Below are 27,869 nucleotides of genomic sequence, written 5' to 3' on the forward strand. Positions count from 1 at the left end.
AATTTTCTCATTCATGTAAAGATATCCCAATTTGGATGAATATATACTGATTTTATTACAATTTTCCATAGTATTAGAAGAAAATTCTTGTACGTAACTAATACTCAAATGTTATTTACCCTTAAAACATTTAGCAAATTGCTGAAATTACTAATTTAGTGTAAGTCATATGTTCACACAAAAAATACACATTCCCATTCATGGCACAAACAAAACACAGGGAATCTATAGCTGAACTTGAATTAGATTCAATTGCCTGGATATTATAGAAGAAGTTTCGCCGATTTGTTCATACACTGCTAACAGCAGACATTATAAGCAATAAATTATATCATTGCCTCCTATACTTTTTGACAAATCATTTTCAAAGGACACATATCTTCCGTTTTTCCCTTGAATTTATTAACATAGTGAAATATATAGTCAGATGTTCTGAAAGAAACTCGAAGATTATGTTTAAGACAAATACTCGATTTAACATTATAGGTATTCAACATACGACGGTGAATTTTGACATTAGAAGCATACTCTTAATTTAGTGTGTCCAAGTTAAACACTTTCGTAGTTTATGCCTAATGTGCATGATTCTGGGTTAACTTCCGGTGGGGAACTTGTCTCGAATACAATCTCGAGTAATAATTTATGTCCCATTTAAAAAGAGTAGCCCCCGTCTTATATCGTCGCGATGCTAATCTAAGATACATAGGTGTGGCCAACTAACAAAATAATAAATAATCCAGGTTTTCTGTAAGTTTCATAAAAAATAGTCATATTAGAAAGATGGTAATCATATTTTACTGCATTTCACTTCATTTCAATACTACGCGTCCGACAATTAAGTAATGATGTTGATTTTATTAAAGCGAAACAATGAATGAACTAATATGTGCGTTCGAAAGAGTACCCCCCCCCCTACAATCTGATAACACCGCTTTGTCGCACGCGAAGCATGATGGGAAATAAGTCATTACCCGTATAAACTGAGAGCCAATCGTCATGCTAGCAGCATGGAGAAGATAGCGAATGTCAGATGCTGTGTTAAAATGTGAAAAGTACCACAGAGACTGTTCATTTGATGTGGAGAGTGTATGGGAATGTGGGGATACGGAGAAACTTCGACCTCAGAAGTTAACAGTGAAGACAATGCTCCTTTGTTTGTACGACAATAAGGGTATCATTTTTAATGAATCTGTACCAGAAGGTCACAAAGGAAATCCCCAGTTTTGAAGAGAAGTCATAATGTTCGGCCTGAGTACTCACTCCCAGTTAGCTGGTTCCTTATCCATAACAATGCACCCGCTCACCGGGCAGTACTTGTTCAGGAATATTTAGCTCCCCCCCTCCAAAAAAGAAAAAGTGTGTGTGTGTGTGTGTGTGGTGCAGCATCCTTCCTATTCTGCATCTAGGTTTCCTATTCTCCAGATATGTCCTCCTGCGACTATTTTTCTGTTCCCTAAACTGAAGTTACCATTAAAAGGACTACTTTTTCACAATGTTGAAGACAACCAAGCAGCTATGACAATGGCGGTACGGAACATACCACAAACTGAGTGGTCGTTCTACTTCTTGTGTGATCCTGTCATTTGCTGTATTGACGCAGGAGGGATGTACTTTCAATAATAAACAGGTATTATTACATTATCTTTGTTTGGCCACAATAAAATCGGTCTCATTACTTAATTGTCGGACGGTGTACTATTACCTTAAGCCCCAACATTAGATGTTTTACTCCGGGGCCAACACCGTTCACTGCCCTATTGAATAACATATGAAGTGTGCATAACATTTATGTGTATGGCCCCCAGTAACAAACCAAGTGTACATAAGATATATGCACATGGCGCTTAAAATGTTAACAAATAACGATTTATACACATACGAAGAAATATTCTTAACGATAAGCACTTACCTTTGATGCAGTCTAGAAAGGAACGCACTCCGTGCAACGAAAGCAAATTATAGGCATTGTAGAGAGACATACACACTGCAAAATCACTTTCCACATATCCTCGTTGAGCCGGCGTTAACCCATTAGGGGGATTTGCTCGATACATGTCCCGTTGCTGAAGAAGCTAAAATTAAAATTGAATAAACTTCTGAATCCTCAAAAAATAAAGAAAAAGAGTACATCATAAATTAATCAAAGAACAGTGTGTTCACTAGACTGGCAGTTAATAAAATTCTGAGTTCCAACCTGTCGGCAAATGCTCTTTATTTGCTACGGATGTATTTGTTAGTTACAGCATCCGCATGGCAATCAGAATACCTGAGTTGGTTTCCCGCCAGTCCAATGATTTCCTTTCTAAACATGGCTTTATATATGTATACTATATGACAACAAAACAATTTTTAAAAGCTGTGATATAACCGTAAGATGAAGAGAACATCTTAGTGAGCTACTCAATTATGAGGAACTCACAGAACTGTTAAGAGTTCCAATGCCCAACCACTGTAGATCCAGACTACCCACCACCTACACTAGTACCAATCAAACATCAAGTGAAGAGAAGAATGAGGGAAAACAAAAGCTCGGGAGAGGAGAGGTTTCAGGCAGAAATTATTGAATAGGGAGGAGAAAGAATCCTGGAGAGACTTCACCAACTTATCGAGAGAATCTGGAGTCCGTAAGGTACTCCAGAAGATTGGAAGAGAGCAATCATTTGTCCTATATACTAGAAAAGATACAAAATGAACCAATTCCATAAGAATTTAGGATTTAGATTTCTGGGCTTCTCGGCATCAATGACCATGTTAGCCCGTCACGTTTTAAGGGCTGACGTCGCTCGGCGAGCACACAATCCGGAGAAAGGATGGGGGAAGGAAGCAAGCGGCCTGGGACCTACATGTTAGGTACCACCCCAGCATTTGCCTGGTGTGAATGAGGAAAACCCAGGAAAAACCTCACTCAGGATGGCTAGCCTGAAAAAGCTTTTTACACTTTTTCGACCGAGTATGCCCACCGGGAATCGAACCCGGGACCATTCGCACCGAAGGAAAGAGCGTTAGCGATTACGCTACGCGGGGACCACAAATTCCACAAGAATTGCTTTTCTCAACATATATTATGTGATTCTATCCAACTGCTTACTCGATAGGAACAACCATATACAGAAGAATTGATCAGTAAATACCAATGTGGTTTCCTTAAGGGATGCTCCACAGTGAATGTCGTTCATATCCTAAAGGAGATCACAGAGAAAATATGCGAACATAGCGAAAATCTTCATGTACTTTTCGTGGACATCAAGAAAGCATATGACTGCTTTCTTCGAAAGAATTTGATAAAATATCTAGCTGTTTGAAATACCGAAGAAACCTCACTTTGATTATAGTTTGTGAGAGTTTTATATAAAAGGCAAGTTAAAACCGGAGAACCAAGTCACAGAAAACTTTAACATAATCATAGGTTTGAGGCAAAATGACCTATCATCAGTATTGTCCAACAAGAGGAAAACATTCCAAGAGAATTTCAATGGAGTTCGAGAGAGAAAATTTCCAACTCAGATAAAACTATAACACATAAAGAGTAAAAAAGTGACCGACTGGACCGGGACCTCTGGCGTACCGTGTCGATGCGTTAACCACTCTCTCACTCTTGAGGTCGGTACTCCCGTCTCGGACCACGTGGGTTGTCCATACAGCGAGTACCTTATGACGGTTGTAATTTCATATATACTAATGAAGTGAGGAAACATCCGATTTTTTAATAGACAAGATCCTCACTAGGTGCGAATTCTATAATACACAAAAGAGTGAAAAAGTTCGAGTCCCGGTCCAGTGGGTCACTTTTTCACTCTTCGTTATAGAATTCGCACCTAGTGAGGATCTTGTCTATTAAAAATCGGTTGTTTCCTCACTTCAATAGTACAGATAAAACTAACTTCTTGTATAGTTAATAAATAACTATATTTTTAATTATTTTAGTCTTCTATGTACTTTGTAGACAAAAATAACGAACTTTCTCAGTTAACTACTACCACATCACCTCACAGTAAAGAAACAGCGCAGTCTCCAGGACTCAGTTTTGGGTGTTCTTTCCATTTCCTTTGGAAAGGTGCTTTCAGAAGGAACACAGTAAACATTATGAACGAGAGCTATTAATGAAATGTATTTACTGTATTTACTTACGAAACATGAACAAAATCACCTTTGTCATACTCGAGAAAGTTGTCCAAGAAAAACCTAATTCAAGAGTAAATTATCTTTTCTGTATTTTTAAATGAAAACTCACTTACGCCGCACTGTAATTCAATTTACTTAATATATAAAAATTAAATTATTATATGTGGGATCGAATCACGGGAAAACGGCTACACTGTTTGAAATGAAATTTTGAACATAGTTGCCATCTACCTCAAACACGCTTCTTATTATGTCACTTTAATTGAAATGTGAATCCTAAGGAGGATATGGGAGGGAGGGGGAGTCATAATTTATTCGAAAAACTGTGTACCTTACCAGTTCGTCAAGTTAGGAAAATGAAACTCGATATATCTAATCCTCATTAAAAATAAGGAAGCAGGTATTTCAGCGTTTTCGAAAATTCCCATTTTAAGAAAGTGAAAGGGAATTTTTGAATAATTTTTAAATACATTGAATGCGACGTTGTCTGTTGTTTGATTGCATCATGTAAAAAATAAATAAATAAATAAATAAATAAATAAAAGAAAAAAGGAGGAACTGTCTGAAACGAACTTTGGAACAAAGTTTGTACCTACTTCAAGCTAAGTTTTTGTCGTGTAATTTATATTAAGGGCGAAGGGGGTTCAAATATATGCGAAAAATAAAATTTATCTTATAAGCTCCTCAAGTTAGGACGATGAAACTCGCTATATGAGATTATCATTACAAACGAGCAGATGTGTGTCCCCGTGCTTTTTAAAATGACCTTTTCAAGGGAGGAATGGTGCATTTTATATATATATATATTTGACACAATGAACACCAAGTTATCTGTTGTGATTGCATAACGGAGACACGGCTGGAAAGATAGAAATTAATTTTGAAATATAGTTAGTACCTACTTCGTGTTAGATTTGTATTATTTCACATTCATCATAGAGCATATCCTAAGGAGGGTAGATGGGTTTAAAATTTATGCCAAAGATAGAGTATCGTAAGAGTTTTATCATTACACTTTCGTTCTAGTGTTTATCCTAAGGTGAAGGGGAAAAACGGGTTTCAAATATCTTCCATAAACTTATTGCTCCTCTGAGAAGAAGGGACATTTCAGCAACTAAAACATATATTTATGAAATATGAACAAAATCTCCTGTGATTTTGTTTAATCGTCCAGAAAAATCTCACCCACAAGAGTAAACTATTACTTATGGATTTTTTTCTGGGAACAACACATGCCATTCTAAAGTTTTTAATGAAATATTTATTTCTGAAATATGAACACAATCGGCCTGGGTCGATTTTGAAAACAATGGTTCAAAACTACCGCTTCTGAACATTTTCCTAGAAAAAATAACTTGTACTGTATTATGGGGTTGTTTATGACATATTGTTTTACGATATATATATATATATATATATATATATATATATATATATATATAAAATAGTTCTCGTTGTTTTAGAGAAAATAGCAAATTCCGACTTAAAATCCTTCAGTAAACTATTCTTATTTTTGGGGTAGGAAGAAAATCCTATCCACTCTCCCTAGATAACGTAATAAATTAGATTAAAATTTGGTCAATACATTCAACAGTATGAGGTCAATCCATGCAAAGTGATCAAGAAAAAAGAAAAATTGCCGCTCGACCTTTTCAAAAAAAAATCTAATTTTTTTTATGAATGTTTAACCGATAACAGGGTACTTTAAAACCACAATTAATTATTTTTTACAACACCCCATGGCGACACAGCGGCTGCCGCCATTATTTTAGGCGTTCACGTTGTTTTAAATATCTCAGCATGTATTTGTCCTACCAAACTGAAAACTGCTGGACGTCTCCAACTCGTGCAGAACTAAAACTTTTATCTCTTAACATTTTTGCCTAAAATCACTTGAAGCAGGTGAAATCAGGGTCTACAGTAGCAACATTTTTGGACATTGAAGACATGTTTGGGAAGTGGAAACAACTGACGTAGAGGTCTGAATTTGTATGTGCATGTAGTCCGGGGTCATAAGTTTATACACAAAAATTTACAGACCTGTAGCTACTCCCAAGGGTTTAGAAAAGAATCGTAAAACTGGGAAATATCCCAATTTGGCCTATTTCACTGTCCAATATTTCCAATGGGCATGGATGAAAAAATCTGAAATTTTGGGAATAGTTAGTCCTTTAGTATACCATAACACACACCAAAGCGCGTTTCGTGTTTTTGAGCAGAAGGGGGTCAAAGTGTTAAGTAATGACGTCATACTCTAGGTGGTGTTTTGTTCATAAATTCAACTGGAAATTTGTTTTTATGAAGTAAAATAAAGTAGGATAAATGGTTAGTCCAGTCAAGGCTCTCAAGCTCGTTTCTTTCCTCAAGTTGTAACACTGTCTTATTACACTCACAGCAGCACTGGTAAAGAATACCGCTAACAGCAGAAGGCGAGGAAAGTCAAACTGCAAACTTGACAAAAAAAACGTCCGTAAGAACTCCTTGCTCTTGCTGCTTGCTATATCAATGATATTCAATCATGCTTATTCCTATTTTAACTGTCAACTCATGCAGGAGACTGTTGTCCTTTCGTTTGATCTACAGTCCCCAGTCAGTGTTTACAGCGAGTAAGTGTTCACTGAATAAGAAATAGAGCAATGCTGACACTTACAAAAGTAATGTTCTTCATATCAACAGGAAAATTAAAGGTACGGGTCACTGCACTAAACTTTCTTATTTCAAGTTCTTAAACTAAATCATGTTTTGTGGATTTTTTCATGAAGTGATTTATGTATGCTATATATTAGGATTATTGAAATATTTATTTAAAGGATATTTATAAAATCACATGAGTCTATTTAAAAATATACATAATTAATTAAAAATAGAGAGAGTAAATCATCCCTTGTAAATATTTTCATGACAAGTGATTTACTCAACATTATAGGGTTATTAATGAAGTATTTATTACTGATTTTTAAAAAATCAAATACGAACAAAATCGCCTAAGTCGTCTCCGAGAATCGCCAAGGAAAAACTCACATCTAAGAGTAAGTCCTTTGAGGATTTTCCATAACAAATTAGATATACCACATTGTCATGTTATTAATGAAATCTTTATGTATAAAATATGAAACAAAATCACCTGAATCGTTTCTGAAACAATCGCCCGAAAATACTTATCTCCACTTCCAAGAGTCCGCTACTACATTTGGAGTTTTCTCAGAGAAGATACTTACACAGAATATACGGTTGTTAATTAAATAATTATATATAATCACAATCGTTAGAGCCATTTTCGAGATTTTTTTTTTTTTAAAGTAATCTAGTTTTACTTTTTTAGATACGAAGAAAATTCTACCCCATCCGCAGCCCAATCTCTTGAGAATCTGATAGACACTGTAAGTTTAAAATTTGGTAAGGATCCATTGAATTCTATGATCGCTACGCGAGTGGACATAAATCGGAATGAACGGATATTGAAAGATCACTTTGCGGCATCCAGAGGTCATGAAATGTGTAAATTCGTTGAAATTTAGAACTTGATCTTTTTCACAATCACCATACTTTCTTCCTCCTATCGTCACTCGACAGCAAAAATGGCTTTTTGAGCAATTAAATTTCAAAAAGCGCTACTCTGCGAGACTTATCTGCGAGACGTACTGAAGAAGTAAGATATTTGTATGAAAATAGAAGTGCAACTGGTAATAATGAACTCCTCAACTTACCTTAAACGATGTTAATGAAGAGACATCTTTGCAATACAGAACCCGAAGATTCATTAGGCGACTAACGTATTGTTCGATCACCTAAAAACAGACACAAAACAATTACACGAAAATGCAACTACCATAATATTTAAACATCTTCATTTACATTTCACTCACTTAATAGCAAAATAAAATTAGTATCTGATTTGGTAAAAGACCTGAAGAATTAGCTGATGTCTAAAAATATTCGAAACATAACCAACCTTTCAGCTTTACGTAAAACGGTTATGACGACTAGGCTAAAGGAGACGGTGAAGATGAGAAATGAATGAAAATGCTGGAATGAAGAAAGTGGGAGGAAACGAGAGAATCCCGAGAAAACACAAGCATACGGTATTTGTTCACAACAAAGTTCACTTGGCATGAACGGGGATCGAACCAGGGACCCCACACACCAAGGGTGAACACTCCACCACTGAGCCACCGCAGTCGGCTCGTTAGTAGGAATCTGCGATCCATACTAAGGATAGAAAACTCAAGAACTATTAGCATGGTTTCCAAATTTAATCCAATGATTTTTGTACAAAGTATAGGATATATATTACACAAAAACACAATATATAGCACCTATTCTATTCTACTAAGTTTCAATAAGGAGACAGAATTCAATACGTGACAAGGCAGATTAAATGTCTAAGAATTACAGTAGATTCATCGGTTCATATCCAACCGATCTGGCAACGTTGCTGTCACCTATGTGGCAGAAACATGAAACCAGCATCATAATTAGTGTGGTGTCAGACGCCGGAAAATGAACCGTATATTGGAAGAGTACCTCATGGATCTTTTCCATGCATAATTTTCGTACAAGCGAATAGTAAAACCATGTTGGAAAAATGGTTTAACCATTGCAGGGACCACAGCTAAGATATCGTGCTTAGGCAAACACAAAGAGGGCAGCCTGCAGGAACATTAAGCAACAAAAGGACCCGTTCGAGATTAGGTGCTTCGTGGCTTTTTGTCTAACTCACGAACATAATCCTCTACCCTAACGTGACGTGGCCGAAAGATTAAATCTCGCATAATCTGTCATCCACGGCATTCGGACCGTCTTGATCTGCGGTGCGTACATACTCATAAGGGATGCGTTCATACCTCCTTACGAACGTAAGAGAAACGATATGAAAAACACTTGATGCGGTGAAAATAGAAGATAGTTGTCACACTGGATAAAACCTACATTAATCTCACCCGTAATGGCAATATTCGGGTAAATATATCATAACACTTAGGGCAAAGGAGGTACTGAACTTTACTACCAGTGCCGAGGAAGTGTTCCACTGGGAAACATGTCTGTTTTGAGATACGGTTACGAGAGGAAGTTGGAAGTTAAAAAAAAAAAAAAAATCTTTGAGTTTTACGTCCTACGGATATGCCGGTTAGGCTAGAGGAGACGGTGATGATGAGTAATGAATGAAATGGTGGAATGAAGAAAATGGGAGGAAACAGGAGAACCCACGCACACGGTGTTTGTCCACCACAAAGTTCACTTGGCGGGGGCCGGGATCGAACCCGGGACCCCAAGCACCAGAGGTGAACGCTCTACCACTGAGCCACCGCGGCCCCCAGGAAGTTGGAAGTACTCATAGTGTGTGTGTGTATATATATATACAGAGCTGTTATAAATTCCTTGCTATAAAACATATGCTTATAACTTTTTTTTAAAAAAAAAAAATAATGATATTGCAGTGAAATACATTTTAAATTGTGCCTGTAAAATTTTGGTTGACACTATTATAATGATGAGGTTGATAACACTGGTGACAACAAAGATCATGACAATGGAAACGTACAAGGAAAGGACTGAAATCATGTATGTTGGTGCAGTGAAACTTCAGACGAGTGTACACAAAGTACCTCCTAATGTTAGGAATATAAAGAGTTGGCACAGCAAGTTTATGGTTACCGGGAGTGTCTGTGATATGAAAAGAAGTGGTTCGCTGCCAGTGAGCCCAAACACAGTGCGAAGGGTTGCCAACAGTCTGGACAGAAGCCCAAGAAAATAGATTCCGCAGCGGTCACTGGAATCTCTCAGTCAACAACGCGCAAGATAATACGTAAATATTTGAGAGCCACACCCTACAAAACTAAATTTGTGCATGAACTGACAGAAGATCAAGACACGAGACTGGAGTTCTGTGAACTGATGCTGAAAGGACTGGATGATTTGACAGATAACTTCTGCAGTTACTCATGTTCTCAGATGAGGTAACTTTCCATGTTTCAGGGAGTGTAAACAGGTACAACTATCTTCTTTGGAGAACTGAAAACCCTTATGAATATGATACGCACGAAAGAGACAGCCCGAAAGTAAATGTGTGGTGTGCCGTATGGGCCGTAAATGTGTGACGTATCAATGGACAGCTCATAGGCCTGATTTTCTTCGATGAAAATACTGTGGCAGGGGAGACATACCTTCAAATGATTACAAATTTCCTGATGCCCAAATTGGTTAGGTTGGGAATCAAGTATCGCATCCACTACCGCAAGACGGAGGCCCTCCAACATTTTGCCCAAGTCATCAGGGACTACCTTGACTGTGAGCTACCTGTCAGGTGGATTGGGTGCAAAGGCCTCACCCCTCGGTCCCCAGGTTCTACGGAGCCAACAAGAACCAACTGCTGATCTACATGGACAGAACGTCCACCTATCCCCTCAGGTTTTTTGCCGACACGAAGTAGAAAACGGGAATTTAATCCGTATTATTCCCTTTCATGACACTCGAAGAAAAAAAAGCCTTAACAACAACCCAATAGAATTCTACGCATTTGGACTTTCACAACGACATATATAACATCCTTCATTGTCCTATGGAAAAGTTGTAGGAACGAATGGAATGGAATTCCTATGCTTGCGCTTAAATGAACAATTTCTATGCTTGTAGTTTGTTCCAGTTGAAATTGCGGTGTCGAGTGACAGTCCATAATATTGGTGCTCCCACAGAATGCAATGACTGGCGGCATTATACCTATCATAGTGTTGGTACACTTTGAAACCGTGCCGTATATAATTCGATCAACCTTGTGTATAACGAGAAAACTCACGTTCACGTTTATGAATTTATTTTTATTTCTTAATGTTCTGTGTAGTAAAGATAGTGCCATTCAATCTTCTCTACTATTTAGTTTCCTATACACAAAAACTGTTACATAAGCAATGTACACAATACAAAATAATTGTTTTTTTTAAAAAAACTACAAAAATGTTACAAATTATCTGACGTACGATTAACAATTAGTCGCTTTGTCATTAAACAGGGTAGTTTTCACGACCTTTAATACGTGTTTTCTCATGCAACTGCTACTGGACAATACATACAACAAGCTGAGACCTTGGGGAAGAGTACTACAGACAAGTACCCTACTACTCAGCCACTGTGAACCTCTTACAACTATCGCAATAAATTAAGTTTAATAATAGGTATACATAATAATTAAAAGAGTTTATTTGTTCTGCCGGAATTACAATGTATGCAAATCTAGCTGGCACAATTTTAGGCCGAATCCAGACATAATTATTGAACTTCTGAAACTTTGCATACAAAGTCCCTTGAGTAAATGTTAAAAGTCCTCGCCTCTTCCACGCCTGCATCATCCAACATGGCTCCTACTCACACTTAAAAGCCAGTTTAACTTGATTCTTTTTATTCATGTTACATTTACAGCAAAAATCTGTCACATTCAATACAACGGCCTATAAAAATCACAGTTAACATTCCAATGTAATACACAAATACATTTACATGGGAGTAAATTTGTATTATTTTACTAGTTAAGCCTCAGCGTGTTACCGCGGATATTTTTCATCTCTTCCTCTCGCTGTGTTCCATTCCTCCTCTGTCTTCGATACTGAATGCAACTGAATAATTACTGGTCTCCCGGTTGGTCTAGTTGCTAGCGCGCGCCAGTGCTTCTATTTCCAGTGGAAGAGTATTTAAATCTGAACGCATTATGGTGGTTCTGATTTACCTAAACTGTAAGACTGTTTTATGTGATGTTGTCAGCACTGCTGCATTCACGTGCTGCCACGCCGTCTCAACAGTTTCGCTCTCCCTTGAACCGGAATGTGTAGAAATCTTACTTGTAGTGTCCACTTAGCACAGGTTGGTGCGAGTTTTTCGCACAACTAATCTCTTATATATATATAACACCTGGATTTATAACTATAACGGTTGTGCCTTCCAGCAATGCTGCGTCACTTACAGAATACGAGGTTTGAAGGTTATAAGAGTCCATTATGTCAAAAGACCCCTGTTGTTTTTCTAGTGTGAACCCTATTGTAATTCTGCAACATATTCTCGTTTGCCAATAATATTCTAGCACGCCGAACTAATTTAATGCGTATCAGAAGAGCTAAGTTACGTATTATTTGATTAGCTTTACTATATTAGTAAATATCAATTGCGATGTAAGCTATGTGATATCACATTTCTTCTCTAAACCTTTTCCAGTTTTTTAACTTTAAGTATCAGCAATTAGGCCTTCCGATTACAGGTCAGAGATTGTTTTAAATATTAATTATTTTTCTACAGTTACACCGTATACTGGAACTCAAATGCCACTAACGAAGTCCGAGTTGGGTGTTTTATGTTGAAATAAGACAAACAAACCGTTATAAATAAGTATTGATACTCGCGCCGAATATGTTTAACTTGAAAAATATGTTTTAAAAGTCATACCAAAGTAAAAAAATGGTTTTAAAATACAAATTGTTTTAAAGGTAAGTTATTCGGTTTCCACTTTCTATCCAGCTCCCCGATATAACATTTGCTTTATTGGAGACATTCATAAAGAATTTCACAGGAACAACTTTTCGCAGATGAATTGTAACATCTTCAACATATCAAATTTTTACGGTATAACCCTTTGCCAAGCTATCAATGTAACAGTATGTATACGTGCAAACTTACAGCATGGAGTGATTTTACTCTCTTATTCTTGATTGATTACAACTGCAAACAATAAGTTATTCTACAAGTGGTAGGAAGCTTCATTACAATCGGATAATTTTGATCAGAGTTATCGTGAAACGGACAGACACATAAATGGTATTCGAGTCGAACGGTTCAAGCTTCGCTAACGCTCACTTCAATAATACTTTCTATTCTTATATGATACCAGCCTTACAAGGAACATATTCTACTGTTTATAGTGATAACACCACCGTATTTTATGTGAGATTTTGATCGTAGTTTTGGTAGAACACGGTACCTGGTGCACCGAAAGCACTACGCAACTATAGAAAAGCACTCATGAAATCCCCTACATGGAAGTCTGCACACGAATAATACCATTATTATTATACATTTTGGTTTTATCGATAATAGAACGAAATAATTTTATCAAAATACTGAAAGAAATAATAGAAGTTAAGTGTTGAAGCGCTTTTCTTTGGTGCGCGGGATCAAAGATCAATCCCAGTTATTGCCATGTAAAATCTGAATACTTCCTCCGTAGTCCAGTGGTTAACTATATGCTTAAAGTATACGTGATTCCGAGTTCGATCTTCGAAAGGGCACATAATGTCAGATATAAACCCGCGGATGCAGTTCAACGTACTCAAAAGAAAACGAATAATTGCATTCATACTACAATTTTGACATCTTAATTTTACTAAATCATGACACGGCTGCACGAAAATTTAGATTTTATAAGCAACCTGTGGCCCAGATACTTAGTAATCCTTTCGTGTAACTTCTGTTGATATCATGATTACAAATCCTTAAATTAGCTATGAACAAGTGTTACCTGGATTTGATTCTCCACAAATTCGAATTTAAATTACGTAGTACTTTTTGTACTCAATATAGAGGTTATTGTTAACGTTTCTGCAATAAAATTCCTGGTTTAATGATTGGCTTCTTTTTTTACTTCTTAAAATTGTAAGATAAATCTGTATTCTAATGTTTAAATTATTTTTCTTTTTCTTCCACATGTCAGGCTATTTTTGATAACAAATTTGGTGCAAAAAGGAAAGAATTCATTCAAGAATATCAACTTGGATTAAATAAATAACATTCAACGAAAAAGCATATAACGCAATGATAATAATTGTAACAATAGGGAGCAGGCTTGAGTTTACACACGCCACAAACCAGGGTGTCTACTAAAATTTCAAAATGAAATTGCATGACGTTTTCGTGACCTTTTCTATACCAAACCATAAAATTTAATAACATTCTCAAGTGCGAATTTGGGTGCGAATTAGGCCGAATTTTTATACATACAATAGAAGCGTACTTTGGTTGCGATTTGGTAGCGTCTAAAGCCGACCATAGACATTTTGGTGGTGAATTTTGACGTTTTATGGAACAAAATTTTCCGGTCTGCACTTATATTTGTACAGATAGAAAAATTCTTGATCCAAAAGCTAAATTTCGTGACTTTTTTCATGACTTTCATGACAGTTTTCTGATTTCGTGACGTTCTCATGACTTTGTGACTGATCGAGACCCTGGAAACGATATTTCATAATATAACAAAACCTAGAAAGAAAAAAAATGGAAAGCTTGCAATGCTGCCAAAGGCGGTGCATTACATACTGTTAGCAATTCAACACTCTTTAAGGAAAAAGGATACACAAGAATAGATCAGTAATGGTTGAGTCTTTGAGATTTCCGTACACAAAATGTAACTGCAACATTTTGTGATTTCCTATTTACTGTACGTAAGATATAAATCAAAGTCAGGGGTTCCGATTTTTGTCGCCCGAAGCCCTACAATTTTAGGACTGTCATTCGTATTGTACTTCTTAATTCTGCATCTCTTTGCACATAGAATCATGGACCCGAATGTAAATTCACCAAAGCTTCCAATATTCCTTCTACTCCAATACTCTTCCTTCACAATTAAGTGAGTGTTTGAATACGCAGGAATTGTGTTCATACATCGCCAACATACTACTGCTCTACAGGCTAAAGAAGAAGATGAAGAAATACGTTGAATGACTGATAAAAACTGAAGGTCGGAAACAAGAGTTCCTCGAAAATAACGCAAACTCTGTTTGTTTCGCACAACGTCAACAGGTAACATACTGAGAGCTAATTCGCGAATCCAAGATCCGAATCGGATCACCACAGACCAGTATATTTTATTCCATATACAAACACTTTGGATCTTAATGCGGATTTGGTCAAACATGTCTTAAAATCTAAACACATAATTCATAAATACACAACAATAATAGTGTGCGAACGCTCAAGTGCATTATGATTTTGTATGAAAGGTACACTGCAGAATAATATTCTGTACGTTTTCGTTGATTATGCTTCCTTTTTGTTAAAGTATCAAGTTTTTATAGACAGCAACTTCATAGTGCACTGACATGTTTTCCTTACACGCACATTTACAACAGCATTATATGATAAGATTGGCATTCTCAAGCTCAATAAGAAAGGCTGTCAATGCCTTCTTCCCTCTCACACTGAAGTTCACAAAATACTGTCTTGCCTAACTGTACAAACGCATCCTAATACAATGCAAAGAACACCCGTTACGAGTATAACCTACATGTCTTAAACAATACAGGTTTCTTCTTAAATATACCAATTATTAATACTATTACTTTAGTGGTACTTAAAATGAAGACTGCAATACGATATTCGGTGATATTCTAGTCACTTACTTGCATAAATCTTCGTCGTATATTTTGAAGCTCCCCATCAAGCGGAACAACAACAGTTTCTATATTTCTGTTGTGAGTGTAGCGGGCAATATCAAGTGATTCTTCCGTCCTCAACTCAACATGAGAAATCAGAAGATTCTGGAGCACCTAGATAAACAAGTCTTTTATCAGTAATATAAAGAAATATTCTTGTGCTTACAATTATACACTGCTGCCTATGAAAACTCCAATAAGAATAATTGAAGAGAAATGGGTCCAAACCAACAGGATTTGTACGGCAGGGTATGACGTACGAATGGTTACAATCCCAATTGAATAGTGCTTGCGAGATCCCAGTTATGGCCTCGGCTTGGTGTACGAAGCAGTACTGAAAGAGGGTGCTTTACGTAGCGTTTTGATGGTGCAGCGTGGAGAAGCAAATAGGACATGTGTGGAGAAGCATCACTATGCCTCAATGTGACTGCTTTAGAACGGGTCCGCATGGTCGGTCCAGCGAAAGCGGTTTCCTGAGCAGCAAATTGGTGCGTGTACAGGTCATGCCGCCACAACAGTGATCCCTGTATGTAAGCTATGAACACAAGAGAACAGTAAGCAGCGATGATTGAACAGTGGTCTGCATACAACCACACAATGGGATAACAAAAATCATCCGCATGGTCGTGACGAACTGTACGGAGTCGTTCACAGTGTCAGCTTGAAGTTAAAACATGGTAACCAATATGCATTTATCTCGTCAAAAGTTTCAACGGGGTGTGCTGAACGCTGGACTGGCGGCAGAATGCCCTTGCGTCGGCTTCAATTGATTTAAAACCAAAACGCCTCAGGCTATAATGGACGCGTGAGCAGTCATTGGTCTTCTGTGCGGGAAGTGTTTTTTTTTTTTTTTTTTTTTTTTTTTAATCACTTCAAGCTGTTCTGCGGTTATGACTACATATGTCAGACCCTATTATGCCAGCTACATTGTCGAGTGTCATAGCTAATACTAGAACACCAGAAACCTTAAGGTAAGGCAAGAACATATAAAACGGAATTTTAAAATATAATAAAATGTTGATTTGTTGAATGAGAGTTAGAATCCCATTCAGCAGCGAGGCTATACGAAACGTGGACTTACAGTTTAAAGTGGAGTCCAAACTACATGAGCTCCTTTGGGAACTGAATCCGGATCTTCGCGCAGAAGACGCGTACCCTATTGAATTAAAATTCTGAAAATTGTGTATTTTGTCTTGAAAAAAAAAAATAAATAAATAAAAAAATAAAAAAATAAAAAACCGGGGAAAAGTAGGTTGTTTTGGTCTTATTATGATCAATAGATAGTTATTATGTAAATCAACTGGTCAACATATGCAACTCATTAAAATTCCGAGTGATAGGTAGCATCATTGATCTGGCAGTATATTGTTAAAGCGAGCACCCTCATAATCGTTTGAATAATAATGAAGGAGAAAGTATGGAATAATATTGCGACGGCAGAAGTAACGTGGAATAATGCAAGAAAATAATGTGGTTCATATTGCGAAGGAAATGAGTTTACCGTCCCTTTTAGCAGCGAGACTATATTAGACGTGGACCTATTGATTAACGTGGAATCCTACTATATGAGCTCCCGCCAGGAATCGAACCGGGATATCCCACTCCAAAGGCGCGTATGATAATCGCTTAGCCACGAAGGAGTTCAACTACAAGGAAATTACCGAATTCAATTAATTTTGTACGATATGGAAGTTACGTAAAAAGGTAAAGTGGGAGAGATATTCTTGAGTTTTAAAGCTTGTCTTCTTGACAGTGGTTGCTGTTACACTTTGACCCTACGATTCTCTGCTACCTTTAATAGACCCTTTAATGGGCTAAGTTGGGCTCGAAATTAATTCGTTAAAATTTCATAAAATTCTAAATTTTCAAGTTCTAGTGCTCGTAAACTCGAGAGCTAAAAGTGGTTCTAAAAGGAGTGTTATAAAGTGACGTATTTCAACTGCTAAATAAGGTATTTAAAATTGCTTCTGCTAAATGTGCGTTAATTATAAAAGTGAATACCGAGTTAAATCTTTTGCACAATATTCTAAAAAGTAAATTTGTGTGATTGAAATCAATGATAAAGTGAAAATGTTGATTGGTTTAAGTTCTGAATCAAAGAATTCAAATTTGATTGCTTTAAATACTAACTATTATTGTCGCAATTAACCAAACAATCAAGTTAATGCTTAAGTGAACTCGATAAATCAAGAAGTTGCAGTGTTAAGCTACTTAATAATGCGATCCTATTTACCTCATTTATTGTACCGTTATAGTAAATAAAACTGGCCTAAGTCGTTGTCTAAATCAATTAACTCTTAAAAGTATTAATAGTAATAAGAGTTAACTAAAATTATTTTGCTTTAAATTTTGCGTGTGCATGCTTGAAAACATCTGTAAATATAAGATGGATTCAACAATCTGCCATTATTTTAACAAGTCACTAATTCTGAGACAACTAAATTAAACTAAAAGTAAAAGTAGTTTTGCACCCTTAGTAGTAAAGGTAATACATGATTCATATCAGGGGACCTCCAGGAATTGATAATACAGGGTGTTTCAAAATGAATACCGGGATTTTAAGGCTTTGTAATATTTATTACATTTAACGTATAACTGTAAATAATATATCAAATGAAAGAGCAACTCAAACACTTTTTGCTACAAGAATTCAATGTGAGCACCATTCGTCACACAGCACACATCGAGTTGATACGCGAGTTCTTCCCGAACCTTGATTAGTATATTTGGAATAATTGTTGCAACAAATGCTTCAATCCTCTTTTCTAAATCCCTCAGTCTCCTTAAAATTCTTCACACAGACGTCACTGGAATTGCTAATTCACGATTAGCCTTCCGAATTGATTTGTTGGGGCTACGCGTGAAAAGACTCTCTCACTCGTTCCATACTCTTCTTCAGTCACTCTTGGTCGTCCTGTATTCTTCCCTTTGCACAGACAGTCGTTTTTTTCAAACTGATAATAACATCTGCGGATGTTATTATCACTTGGTGGACTGCAAATGAACTTAATACGGAAGTATGTTGCACTGTAACTACAGATTCAGTCTTTGCAAAATGTAAAACACTAAACTTTCTTGCTCACTAATCATCATCTTTGCTACTAGAGCTTTCTAACGGCAGACAGAGGAAACAACATGTGCATCCGTGTGTACAAAACTGTTTGACCACGTCCCACAGTTATGCGGGCTGGCTAAAGGAGACGGTGATGATGAAAAATGAATGAAATGGTGGTATGAAGAAAGTTGGAAGAAACAGAACCTCGAGAAAACCCACGCAAACGGTGTTTGTCCACCACAAAGTTCACTTGGCACGAGCTGGGATCGAACCAAGGACCCCATGTACTAAAGGTCAATGCTCTACCACTAAGCCATCGCGCCCTTCATTTGATGTATTATTTATAAGTTAACTGTAATAAACGCAGGGTGTTCCACATAAAACCGGTACGCCTCACGTACTACTTAATCTCCTCTAGTTAAATTGCTTGCGGGGTGACAACATTATCTCGAAAGTTGGCTATGCTGCATTTTATCGGAAAATTGAGTGAGGCAGTGTGTTCGTGCACCAGCTGTTGTGAGAAGCTCGTATTGTTGAGTTGTTGCAATGTGTTATTTGTTGAATCAGTATTTGTGGTAACAAAGAACATTTGTGACGAAAATGAGGCAGTTTGCATTAGGAACAGCGAACTGATATTGTGAAATTTTACATAAAGACAGGCTCCATCAAGGAATGTAAAGCATGTTTCAAGCGAAGTATCCTGGTAGGAAACTCCCCACGATCAGCACTATTCAAGACATGTACAAGAAACGGATGGCTGTAGGATCCGTTCAGAATGTGCAGAGGAATAAGCGACCGACAGTGAGGACCCCTGAAACTATATACAGAATTAGCACGAACATTACGAGAAGACCCCGCAAATCGGTAAGGAGGTTATCGCAGCAGGTTGGTGTATCTCGCACATCTTGTCATCGTGTACTAAAATATATCAGATTAAAAGTCTATCATGTGAGTGTGGTGAAACGTGAGGGTCAGAAAAAAAAAGAATGTATTATTGTAACGCTCTTAACATCAACTGCTAACGGTTACTTGGACTTCTTGCTCTACTTCATGTCAGATGAGGCCTGCTTGCAGATACTGGTCGCAGGATAATCCACATATTTCGCATGAAGGACCTCTCCACTCAGAGAAGATAGGTGTTTGGTGTGCGTTGTCCAGCATGCGCATTACTGGCCCCATATTTTTCAATGACACCTTCAACAGTGCCAGATATCTAGAGATCTTTGACCCTTTCTATGCCCAATTAACAGATGCAGAGAAGCTGTATGCAGTATTCCAACAAGAAGCAACCGCCCACACGTCCAACCTAAGTCTGGCCCACATCAACAACGTGTTCCTTGAAGATGGACTTGTCAATAGAGGTCTTTCGTCCCCGAGGTCCCTGGGATTAACATCGTGTTATTTTTATTTATGGGCCCAACGGTTTAAGGGTATTACTATATCTATAGTATTGCACGGTATTTTTTTTTACCACATATGGACCATTCTATTATTCATGATTAATTAATTACACTGTTCCTTAGAGTTATATAGAAATTCTCCATTTTGTGTAATGTGTTTCATTCACGGCGTGGGATCTACCTGTACTATGGTGAAAACAGAAAATTTCCATCGTAAAATTCTTTCGGTAACAATATATATTCAGTGGTTGGACGTCAAGACGGCAAAAGAGTAAGGAATACCATAATGCTTGCTGTTCTGAGTCATATCTGCAGCTTATATATGCAACTGCAGCTGATGTCTCTCTCTTGCTATCAGTGTAAAACACAAACATTTTTCTACATTAAACTTTCTATTCCATAGGATCAGAATTCTATGACTGAAGTTTTCCCGCATTACTTCTATATGTTGAGAGAAGAAGAAAACAAAGTAGGGCCGAGTCGACTGCAAACTTGGCTTGAATGCGGTGACACAGTTGTTGGCCTGATGGAAACGCGCATTAGATTGGTAGTTTGGGCTGCATTACACCCCAAACGGAAGTGCATAGTTTGTTTAGCTGTCGTTTTTAAGTTGCTCGTCCTAGAATAATATCGTCTTAGTACACGATACCGGCCTAGGTTAGCAAGTGTGACGACGTGGATAACGCTAGATCTATAAAATGGAGTTTTAGAATTAGTTCAACACCAAGAACTGACAGTAAGCAAAGTTTTTCAATGCAATCTGTACTGTTCATTGGGCCAGAAACTTTTACTTGAAGAGATACTTAGAAGAGTGTGCGTGTCGTGGAGACGTATGGTAACTATTCAAAAACTTAAATATTATTAACAAGGTGCAATCAAGACTAATGCCGTCGCATATACAGGAAATTTCAGGAACGCTTGCGACAATGGAAAGATGCAAACAGGATCAATCTTTCCGATGCATTTTACAAACTTAAGTTGAACGCTTTGGATAATAAATAGTATATTTTGGTTCATTGACAGGTGTTTCTGCTCCTTTTCCTATTTTGAATTTTATTATTTATGACCGTTTGCAATGTCTAATCAGCATGGTGTCAATCTGCAGTTTCTAATTAACTATTTTAGTATGATCAAGAAGGCGGTTCCATTGGTGTTTCTTACACAGATAATTCCGGGCTCAATGCATATTGAGTATTCTAATATTTATAAATTTGTTTCTTTTGTATCAATTATATTTACATACTAAATCACCAGAAAGGCTTTACAGTAAAGAGGTTTTCGGGTTAATTTTGTTATGAGAAATAACACATATATGGCTGAAATTCCATGTTCACTATCACTTCCCCTATAATCTCAATAATAGAATAATAGAATCGATACAACTTACAATTTCCTTTGTATTTTAAAATTATAAAAATAAGTCAGATTATATGAATTGATACAAAGTGTTAATGCATAGCTTTAATGATAACAATGTAAATAAGAACATTTCGTCAAAAATTTCTATCGTGACTGGTTTTACATTTAATAGGCAATTCTAACTAATAGAATAAATATGTTTGTCAAAAGTTAATGAAGATTTAAATTTCTTTGGACGGGAATGTACAAACAAATGTATAAAGCTAGTTGCTTTGCCTACCTGTTGAATTGCTTTCATATCATTTCCCGGAGTAGCAGATAAGGCCAAGACTCTGAACTTTTGGTTGAACTGTACTAATGATTTAATGACCTACAAGAAATACAAACACAATTTCTATTATTAAATTTTGTGATCAAGAAACATGTACAAATTTTACACTGTATACTTCTTATGTTATCTCATTATTTTAATCCGGAGACAATGGAATATAAACCTAAGAAGCCCGCCGCTGACTACGCATTCACTAACACAAGACAAGAAATAATAAGATTTTCAATCAGCAGCTGTACCTAGTTATTCAAATTAACTATCGCCATTATATGAAAAATCTTATTTTTTAAGAAATGAAGGAAAATAGTAAAGAATCGTGGCTAATCAATAGCTCTAATAAACTGAAAATAAGTACATACGAGGGGTGCTCATAAATTTTTAATTATCACCTCGAGAAAATGAAGCTACAACCATGAAACTTAGTGATGCTGTTAGTCCTTCTATACATATTCACCCTTTACTCCCACACATTTTTTTTCTTTCTTTTCCCAAAGATGGATACTAGACGGAGAGCTTGGTTGTAAAATCTTCATTTTGGCTGTTCAGAAAACGTTCCACATCGAAAATCACCTCGTTGTCCTTCTGGAAATTCCTGCCATGGAAATTCTTTCACCCACGAAAGAGGAAAATGTCACTGGGTGCCATGTCTGAAGAATATGGAGGTGAGACAAATTTGATAGGACAAAGAAGTAGCGTGTGTGACTGTGTTCTGTGCAGAATCATCTGGGGCGTTGTCGTGGAGCAAAAAGACCCCCTTGGACAGCTTCTCCGGATGATTCGTCTTGATGGCCACCCATCGCCTCGTCAGATTTCGGTAATATGCTCGCTCGTGTAATGGTTTCCCATTACGAGCATAATGTTAGCATCACACCACGGCAGTCCTAGAAAACACTTAGCATTTACCTTGCCCGATAATGGTTGTGTCTTCATCTTTTTCGGCGGTGGTGAAACCACCTATTTCCACTGCTTGCTTTGGTCCTTTGTCTCGAGGTCATAGTAGTACACCCAGCACTCGTCCATGGTGATTAGACGTTTAAAAAAGGTATTTGGATTTGCCTGACACAGCTGCAACATTTTCGCTGCTGCCTCGGTTTAGTGGGGTTTCTGAGAAGTTGCGGAACCCAGCGGACGCCAACCTTAGTTATGTGCAAAATGTTATGCGACACGTTGAAAACTGACCCATGACCGATTTTCACCTTTTCCACTATCGCCTCCACTTCTCTTCAATTCCCGGTTCTTTACAGAGATGGCCTGTCACTTCGTTCTTCGTCATTCACGCTTGTATAACTATTTGCGCCACGTAACCACTGTGTCATATGATGGTGCATTTGTTGGCACACACTTCCACCAATTTAGCATGGAAGTCATGCAGCGTTCGATCCCTTCAATTCCAGAAAACAAATTACCGCACGATACTCCACTTTATTAATGGACTGCGCCATCTTGTTGTGCCTTCTCTAGCGGCATGCAACGGTACTGCAGCAAGGGGATTTCAATGTGTACCAGGACTACCGACATATACTTACAAAGAAACAAAATATTGGTTAAGTACCTTCAGTTTTACGAGGTAATAATTAAAACTATGACTATCCCTCGTAGTTAAACACTGGACACCTTAAATATGTCATATTCTAGACCCAAAAGAAGTTGTTACATAAATAAATGAATAGATATGTAAAATAAAGAACACGGTATTTCATTCAATTTCATACAGCTCACAATAAATAAATAAATAAAACAAAAAATAAATAATAATAATAAAAAAGAATCTATCAGTGATGATAAGGACATATCCTCTACCCGTTTCAAAATACCAACAACAAACTTAAGTAACAAGACTATCCATTACTTTGGATTGAATATTATAACAAAAGAAACACCGACCAACCCACACTGCATTTTAAACTATAACGTGTACCGGTTTTTAAAAGGCCCTTATAAGGACTAAAAATGGTGGAACATGATTGGTTGGAAAGTGAACACGGTGACCTACGGGATTGGCTGAAATCTTCAGCCAATAGAATTTAGACTTTTTCATAAGAATGACTATATATATGTCTGTATCATCATTTATGTTCTATAGTGTCTGAGGAAGGGTATGTTAGATATCCGAAACCGTTACACATTATAGTTTAAAATACAGTGTGAGTTGAATCTTTGGTCAGTGTTTCTTTTGTCACAACAAACTTAAAGCTAAAATTAGTTTTAAATCTAAGAAAGAAAGGTCAATTTATGAAACAGTTCTTATTTTAAAACAATAAATAAAAAGTGTAATAATAAACTAAAATATCATAATGGGTTTCGTAATAAAACCTGGTATGTCAGGTACATCTTTTCAAAAACGGCAGGACTTTTTTTTAAAACGAATATTAAAGTACACATAATCTTGTTTTATTATGTAATAATGAAAATGGCGATATAATTTCAAGAATCTTTGCTGTTTTCTTCCTCGGTCACAATGTGTGCTGCAAAACTAACGACGAGAAAGAGCTCACAATCATATTAGTCCATATAAACGTAAAGTAGACTACAATCTCCAAGCAAACGGCCAAAAGTCACTATCAGGAAGGACTGAAGTAGCTAATTGTCTTGAAATACGAACAGCAAATTATACAGATATAACTTTATTATTATTATTATTATTCAAGAATGCAAATGTCTGAATGAAGAGCAAATTGACTTGTTTATACTCCATGAGTGATTACTAGACAGTGCATGCTCTGATATGATTGTGAACGCCTTTTGGACAATGCATTGCGTAGTTTCCTTACATGTTATAAGTTACTGACATTTATATACACTAATACAGTTGAAACTTCTTGACATTCGTTTCTTAACGTGTATCGTGACTGACGAAGAGAATAGCAAAATTCTTGAAGTTATCATACCATGATTAAACAAAAATTCACAATAAAGTTAGTTTCACTATTAAACTCTCCGTTGAGTTTATTAGTAAGTTCTGCGTTGAAATTCTTTTTATTTTTTTTTTCTCATAATTGCCTTCATTCTTTATACAATCCAACTTACTTTTTGTAACCCATCTTCCTTGGTGTTGTACTTAATGATAGCTGTAAAATCATGAAATCTTCCAGTTTTATGTCCCACGATTGTGTCCCGTAGGCTAAGGAAATGGTGATGATGAGAATGAAAAAAAAAAAAAAAAAAAAAAAAAAAAATTGGAAGAAATGGAAGGGAACAGCAGAACCACGAGAAAACCCATATACACGGTGCTTTTTCACCACAAAGCCCACGCACCCACCAAGGTAAACGCTCTATCACTGAGTCATTGCGGCCACTAGCAGTAAAATCAGTTCAAATAATTAATAAGGACGGTTCTTCGCTACGTAGAACACACAACCACATTTTCCAATTCTGAAATGCCTTTCAATCCCATCTCATATAAAGATATATTTCTTTTCAACATCGTTTTGAATACATGACTCATAATAGAAACTTGAAATTTAGACAGAAAATCCATTTTGTCATGAAAGCAAGAGATAAGAAAAAGTTTTGAAAATATGTACCATAAAGGGATGGAGGAAGAAAGGGGGCTCCATTTTTGTCAAGAATAGTGTGCTTATCCCTACAGTTAAGAATATGAAACTCGGTATATAGACTTCCCATTAAAAAGTGAACATGTTTTTCTGAAAATTCCACACATAAAGAAAAGACAGTTTAATATATATATACACTCGGCCGTCCTAGAAGTCTTGCACCAGCAGCACACTGACCTGCATGAGGTAAAACTTTGAGGATAGGTGGCGCCACCTGTGTACTGTGCTTTAGTTTTCTAGGTCAGTGTTTGTGGAGTATCGTCATGGAAAGATACAGTACGGAACAGTGAATGTTGATTGTTAAAACTCACTACAAGAGTGGTAAAAGTTTCGCAGAAATTGTTCGGAAACTTACGATTCTTGGACACAACAATGCACCAAATGAATCCATTGTTCGTAGACAGGGATGAATTCAGGGGGTAGCCCGGGAGGAATCTCCCCCCCCCCGAAGAAAATTCATTCCCCCCGGGGGAAACTCCCAAAATTTCAGTCACAAAATGTAGAAGTTACTTCACACAATTATTTGTTTTTCTTTCCATGCACGTGCAGACGAAATCCGATCCCTCAATATACATATAAATGACGCAGACCCATTCTATATAAATATTAACATGTAACATCTAAGATAGAATACCAAAATAGTCAATAAAACCTGTATTTCTTAACGCTATGACCGAGTTTGGCAGAACATGAAATTGTCAACTGTTGAAGAAAGGTTTGTATTTTAGTAGGTACTATACTCTCGCCCTATATTATATATTAGTAGGTAGCACTAGCACAGATTGAGATAGGAAAGGAAAGATAGGGAAGATCTTTTGATCATTCCATATGATCTCTGATGTCATCAGACTTCAGTTCTTGAAACTGTACAGTTCTTGCATTATTTTAAATAGAGCGCCTAAATCCCATTTCTCGCATCGGAAGTAACAGACGTAAATGTGTTTTACGATTGTTAAAGTAAATACACCTTTCTTTAACTAAAAATAAGTCAGTTAAAGGGTGAGATTCAGAGGGTGTCATTTAGAGGGATCAGGCAGGAACAGTTATCCCTCCTGGGTTAGATATTTATATAGAATTTATCAATGTAATAGTAGTATATAAGTGAAAGATTGCTATTGAAGGTCACGAAGGAGGGTCAAGCGTGGCGACGGCCTCGGGCACCGAAGTAAGGGGCGCACGATTCGGAAGGGGGGGGGGAGAAAAGAAAAGAAGGAATGAAAAAAGAGAGGAATGAAACGTGCATATGTGGGCATGTGCACATATATAAAATGAAAGGAAAAAAGTAATAAAAAGTGCTCAAAATCAAGGAAAAGCAGGGTTTACTTTTTAAAATTTTCTCACCTTTCACAGCTGGTCTGTCGACCTCATTCATATGTACGGGAGTGCCCTCGTATACTCTCGCTCCAAGCGCTGATTTTCCACGACACGGCACTGAAGATTTCGTAAACTAAACTATTGATGTGTATGCAGTGAACAAACCCAGGCTATATACTTGATTTAGAATCAGAAGTGTGAGAGAGAATTATTACTTTTTCTTAAGATATTCCTATGTATGCTTGTTTTAGGACAAAAAAATATTTGATTTAATTTAAATCTTTTAAAAACTTCTACATTAGTAACAAACAGTAACTACTGAATATAGGAAAAAATAACTAAAATAGCTATTGTAAATAGCAGTTAAAGTTTAGTCTAAAATATTTTTGCCAGTTTTTATTTAATGTTTTAGATAAAATTAAACGATTGCTTTTTTTAATTATAATCTCACATTGAATATTTATCAGCATTCATCATCATAGGTATTCTGCCTTTATTGGCAGGTCACTTGCCGCAGCTGAGAAGATTCCATGCTCCACGGTCCTCCGCTATTTTCTTCGTCTTCGCATATGATCTTTCTGTTTTAATATCATCCATTAATTGTAGTCTCCTTCGCACCCTCCCTCTCTATCCCGCTACCATACCCTCTAGGACGTTCCTCATGATACGATCTCTTCTTAGGCAATGTCCCAACCAGTTTCTCTTCCTCTTCCTAATAATATCTAAAAGTGTTCTTTTCTCACCCACCATTTCTAACATACTCTCAATCGTTTTCCGCTAGACCCAACTAATTCTTTCCATTCTTCTCCACACCCACATTTCGAAGGCTTCCAGTCGATTTTCATCACCTTTACGTAATGTCTACGTTTCTGCCCCATACAGTACACCACTCCACACGAAGCATTTTATGAGTCTTTTTCTCAACTCTTTATTCAAGGTCCCACAAAACAGACTTTTCTTCCTCCTAAAGGCTTCTTTCGCCATTCCTATCCTTGCTTTTATTTCACGTTCGCACTTCATGTTATTACTAAGAATACTACCCAGATATCGAAAACTATTCACTTGTTCTATTTTCTCCCCTCCTATTTTTATATTTGACACAGACCCCTTCGTTCCAATCACCATGGCTTTTGTGTTTCTAACATTTATTTTCATCCCATATTCTTCAAAGCCCTTTCTCATTTTTTTCTAACATTTTATTGATTTTCTTTTTAGATTCTGCAAGAAGCTCCATATCGTCTGCAAATCTTATACATCTAATCATTCTACCTCCTACCGAAATGCCATCATCATCATGTACGCTCTTTTTCACTATCTCTTCTAGATAGA

The 27,869-nt window shown here is 36.8% G+C and overlaps 1 protein-coding gene across 6 annotated transcripts in view; it reads right to left on the reverse strand.

The window, feature by feature from the left end:
* The window catches only part of Fancm (FA complementation group M), a 255,915-nt gene that overhangs the window by 172,034 nt on the left and 56,012 nt on the right, over positions 1-27,869 (reverse strand). For all 6 annotated transcript variants that reach the window (XM_081735480.1, XM_081735483.1, XM_081735478.1 and 3 more), the window contains 4 exons: positions 21,622-21,711; positions 15,495-15,641; positions 7,830-7,910; positions 1,910-2,072 (listed from right to left, as the gene is read on the reverse strand). In XM_081735480.1, coding sequence (XP_081591606.1) covers positions 1,910-2,072; positions 7,830-7,910; positions 15,495-15,641; positions 21,622-21,711 — 481 coding nt within the window. The remainder of the gene's footprint in view (positions 1-1,909; positions 2,073-7,829; positions 7,911-15,494; positions 15,642-21,621; positions 21,712-27,869) is intronic.

This window comes from Thermobia domestica, chromosome 13 (genome assembly GCF_964235325.1).
Source record: "Thermobia domestica chromosome 13, izTheDome1.hap1.1, whole genome shotgun sequence".
NCBI classification, from domain to species: domain Eukaryota; kingdom Metazoa; phylum Arthropoda; class Insecta; order Zygentoma; family Lepismatidae; genus Thermobia; species Thermobia domestica.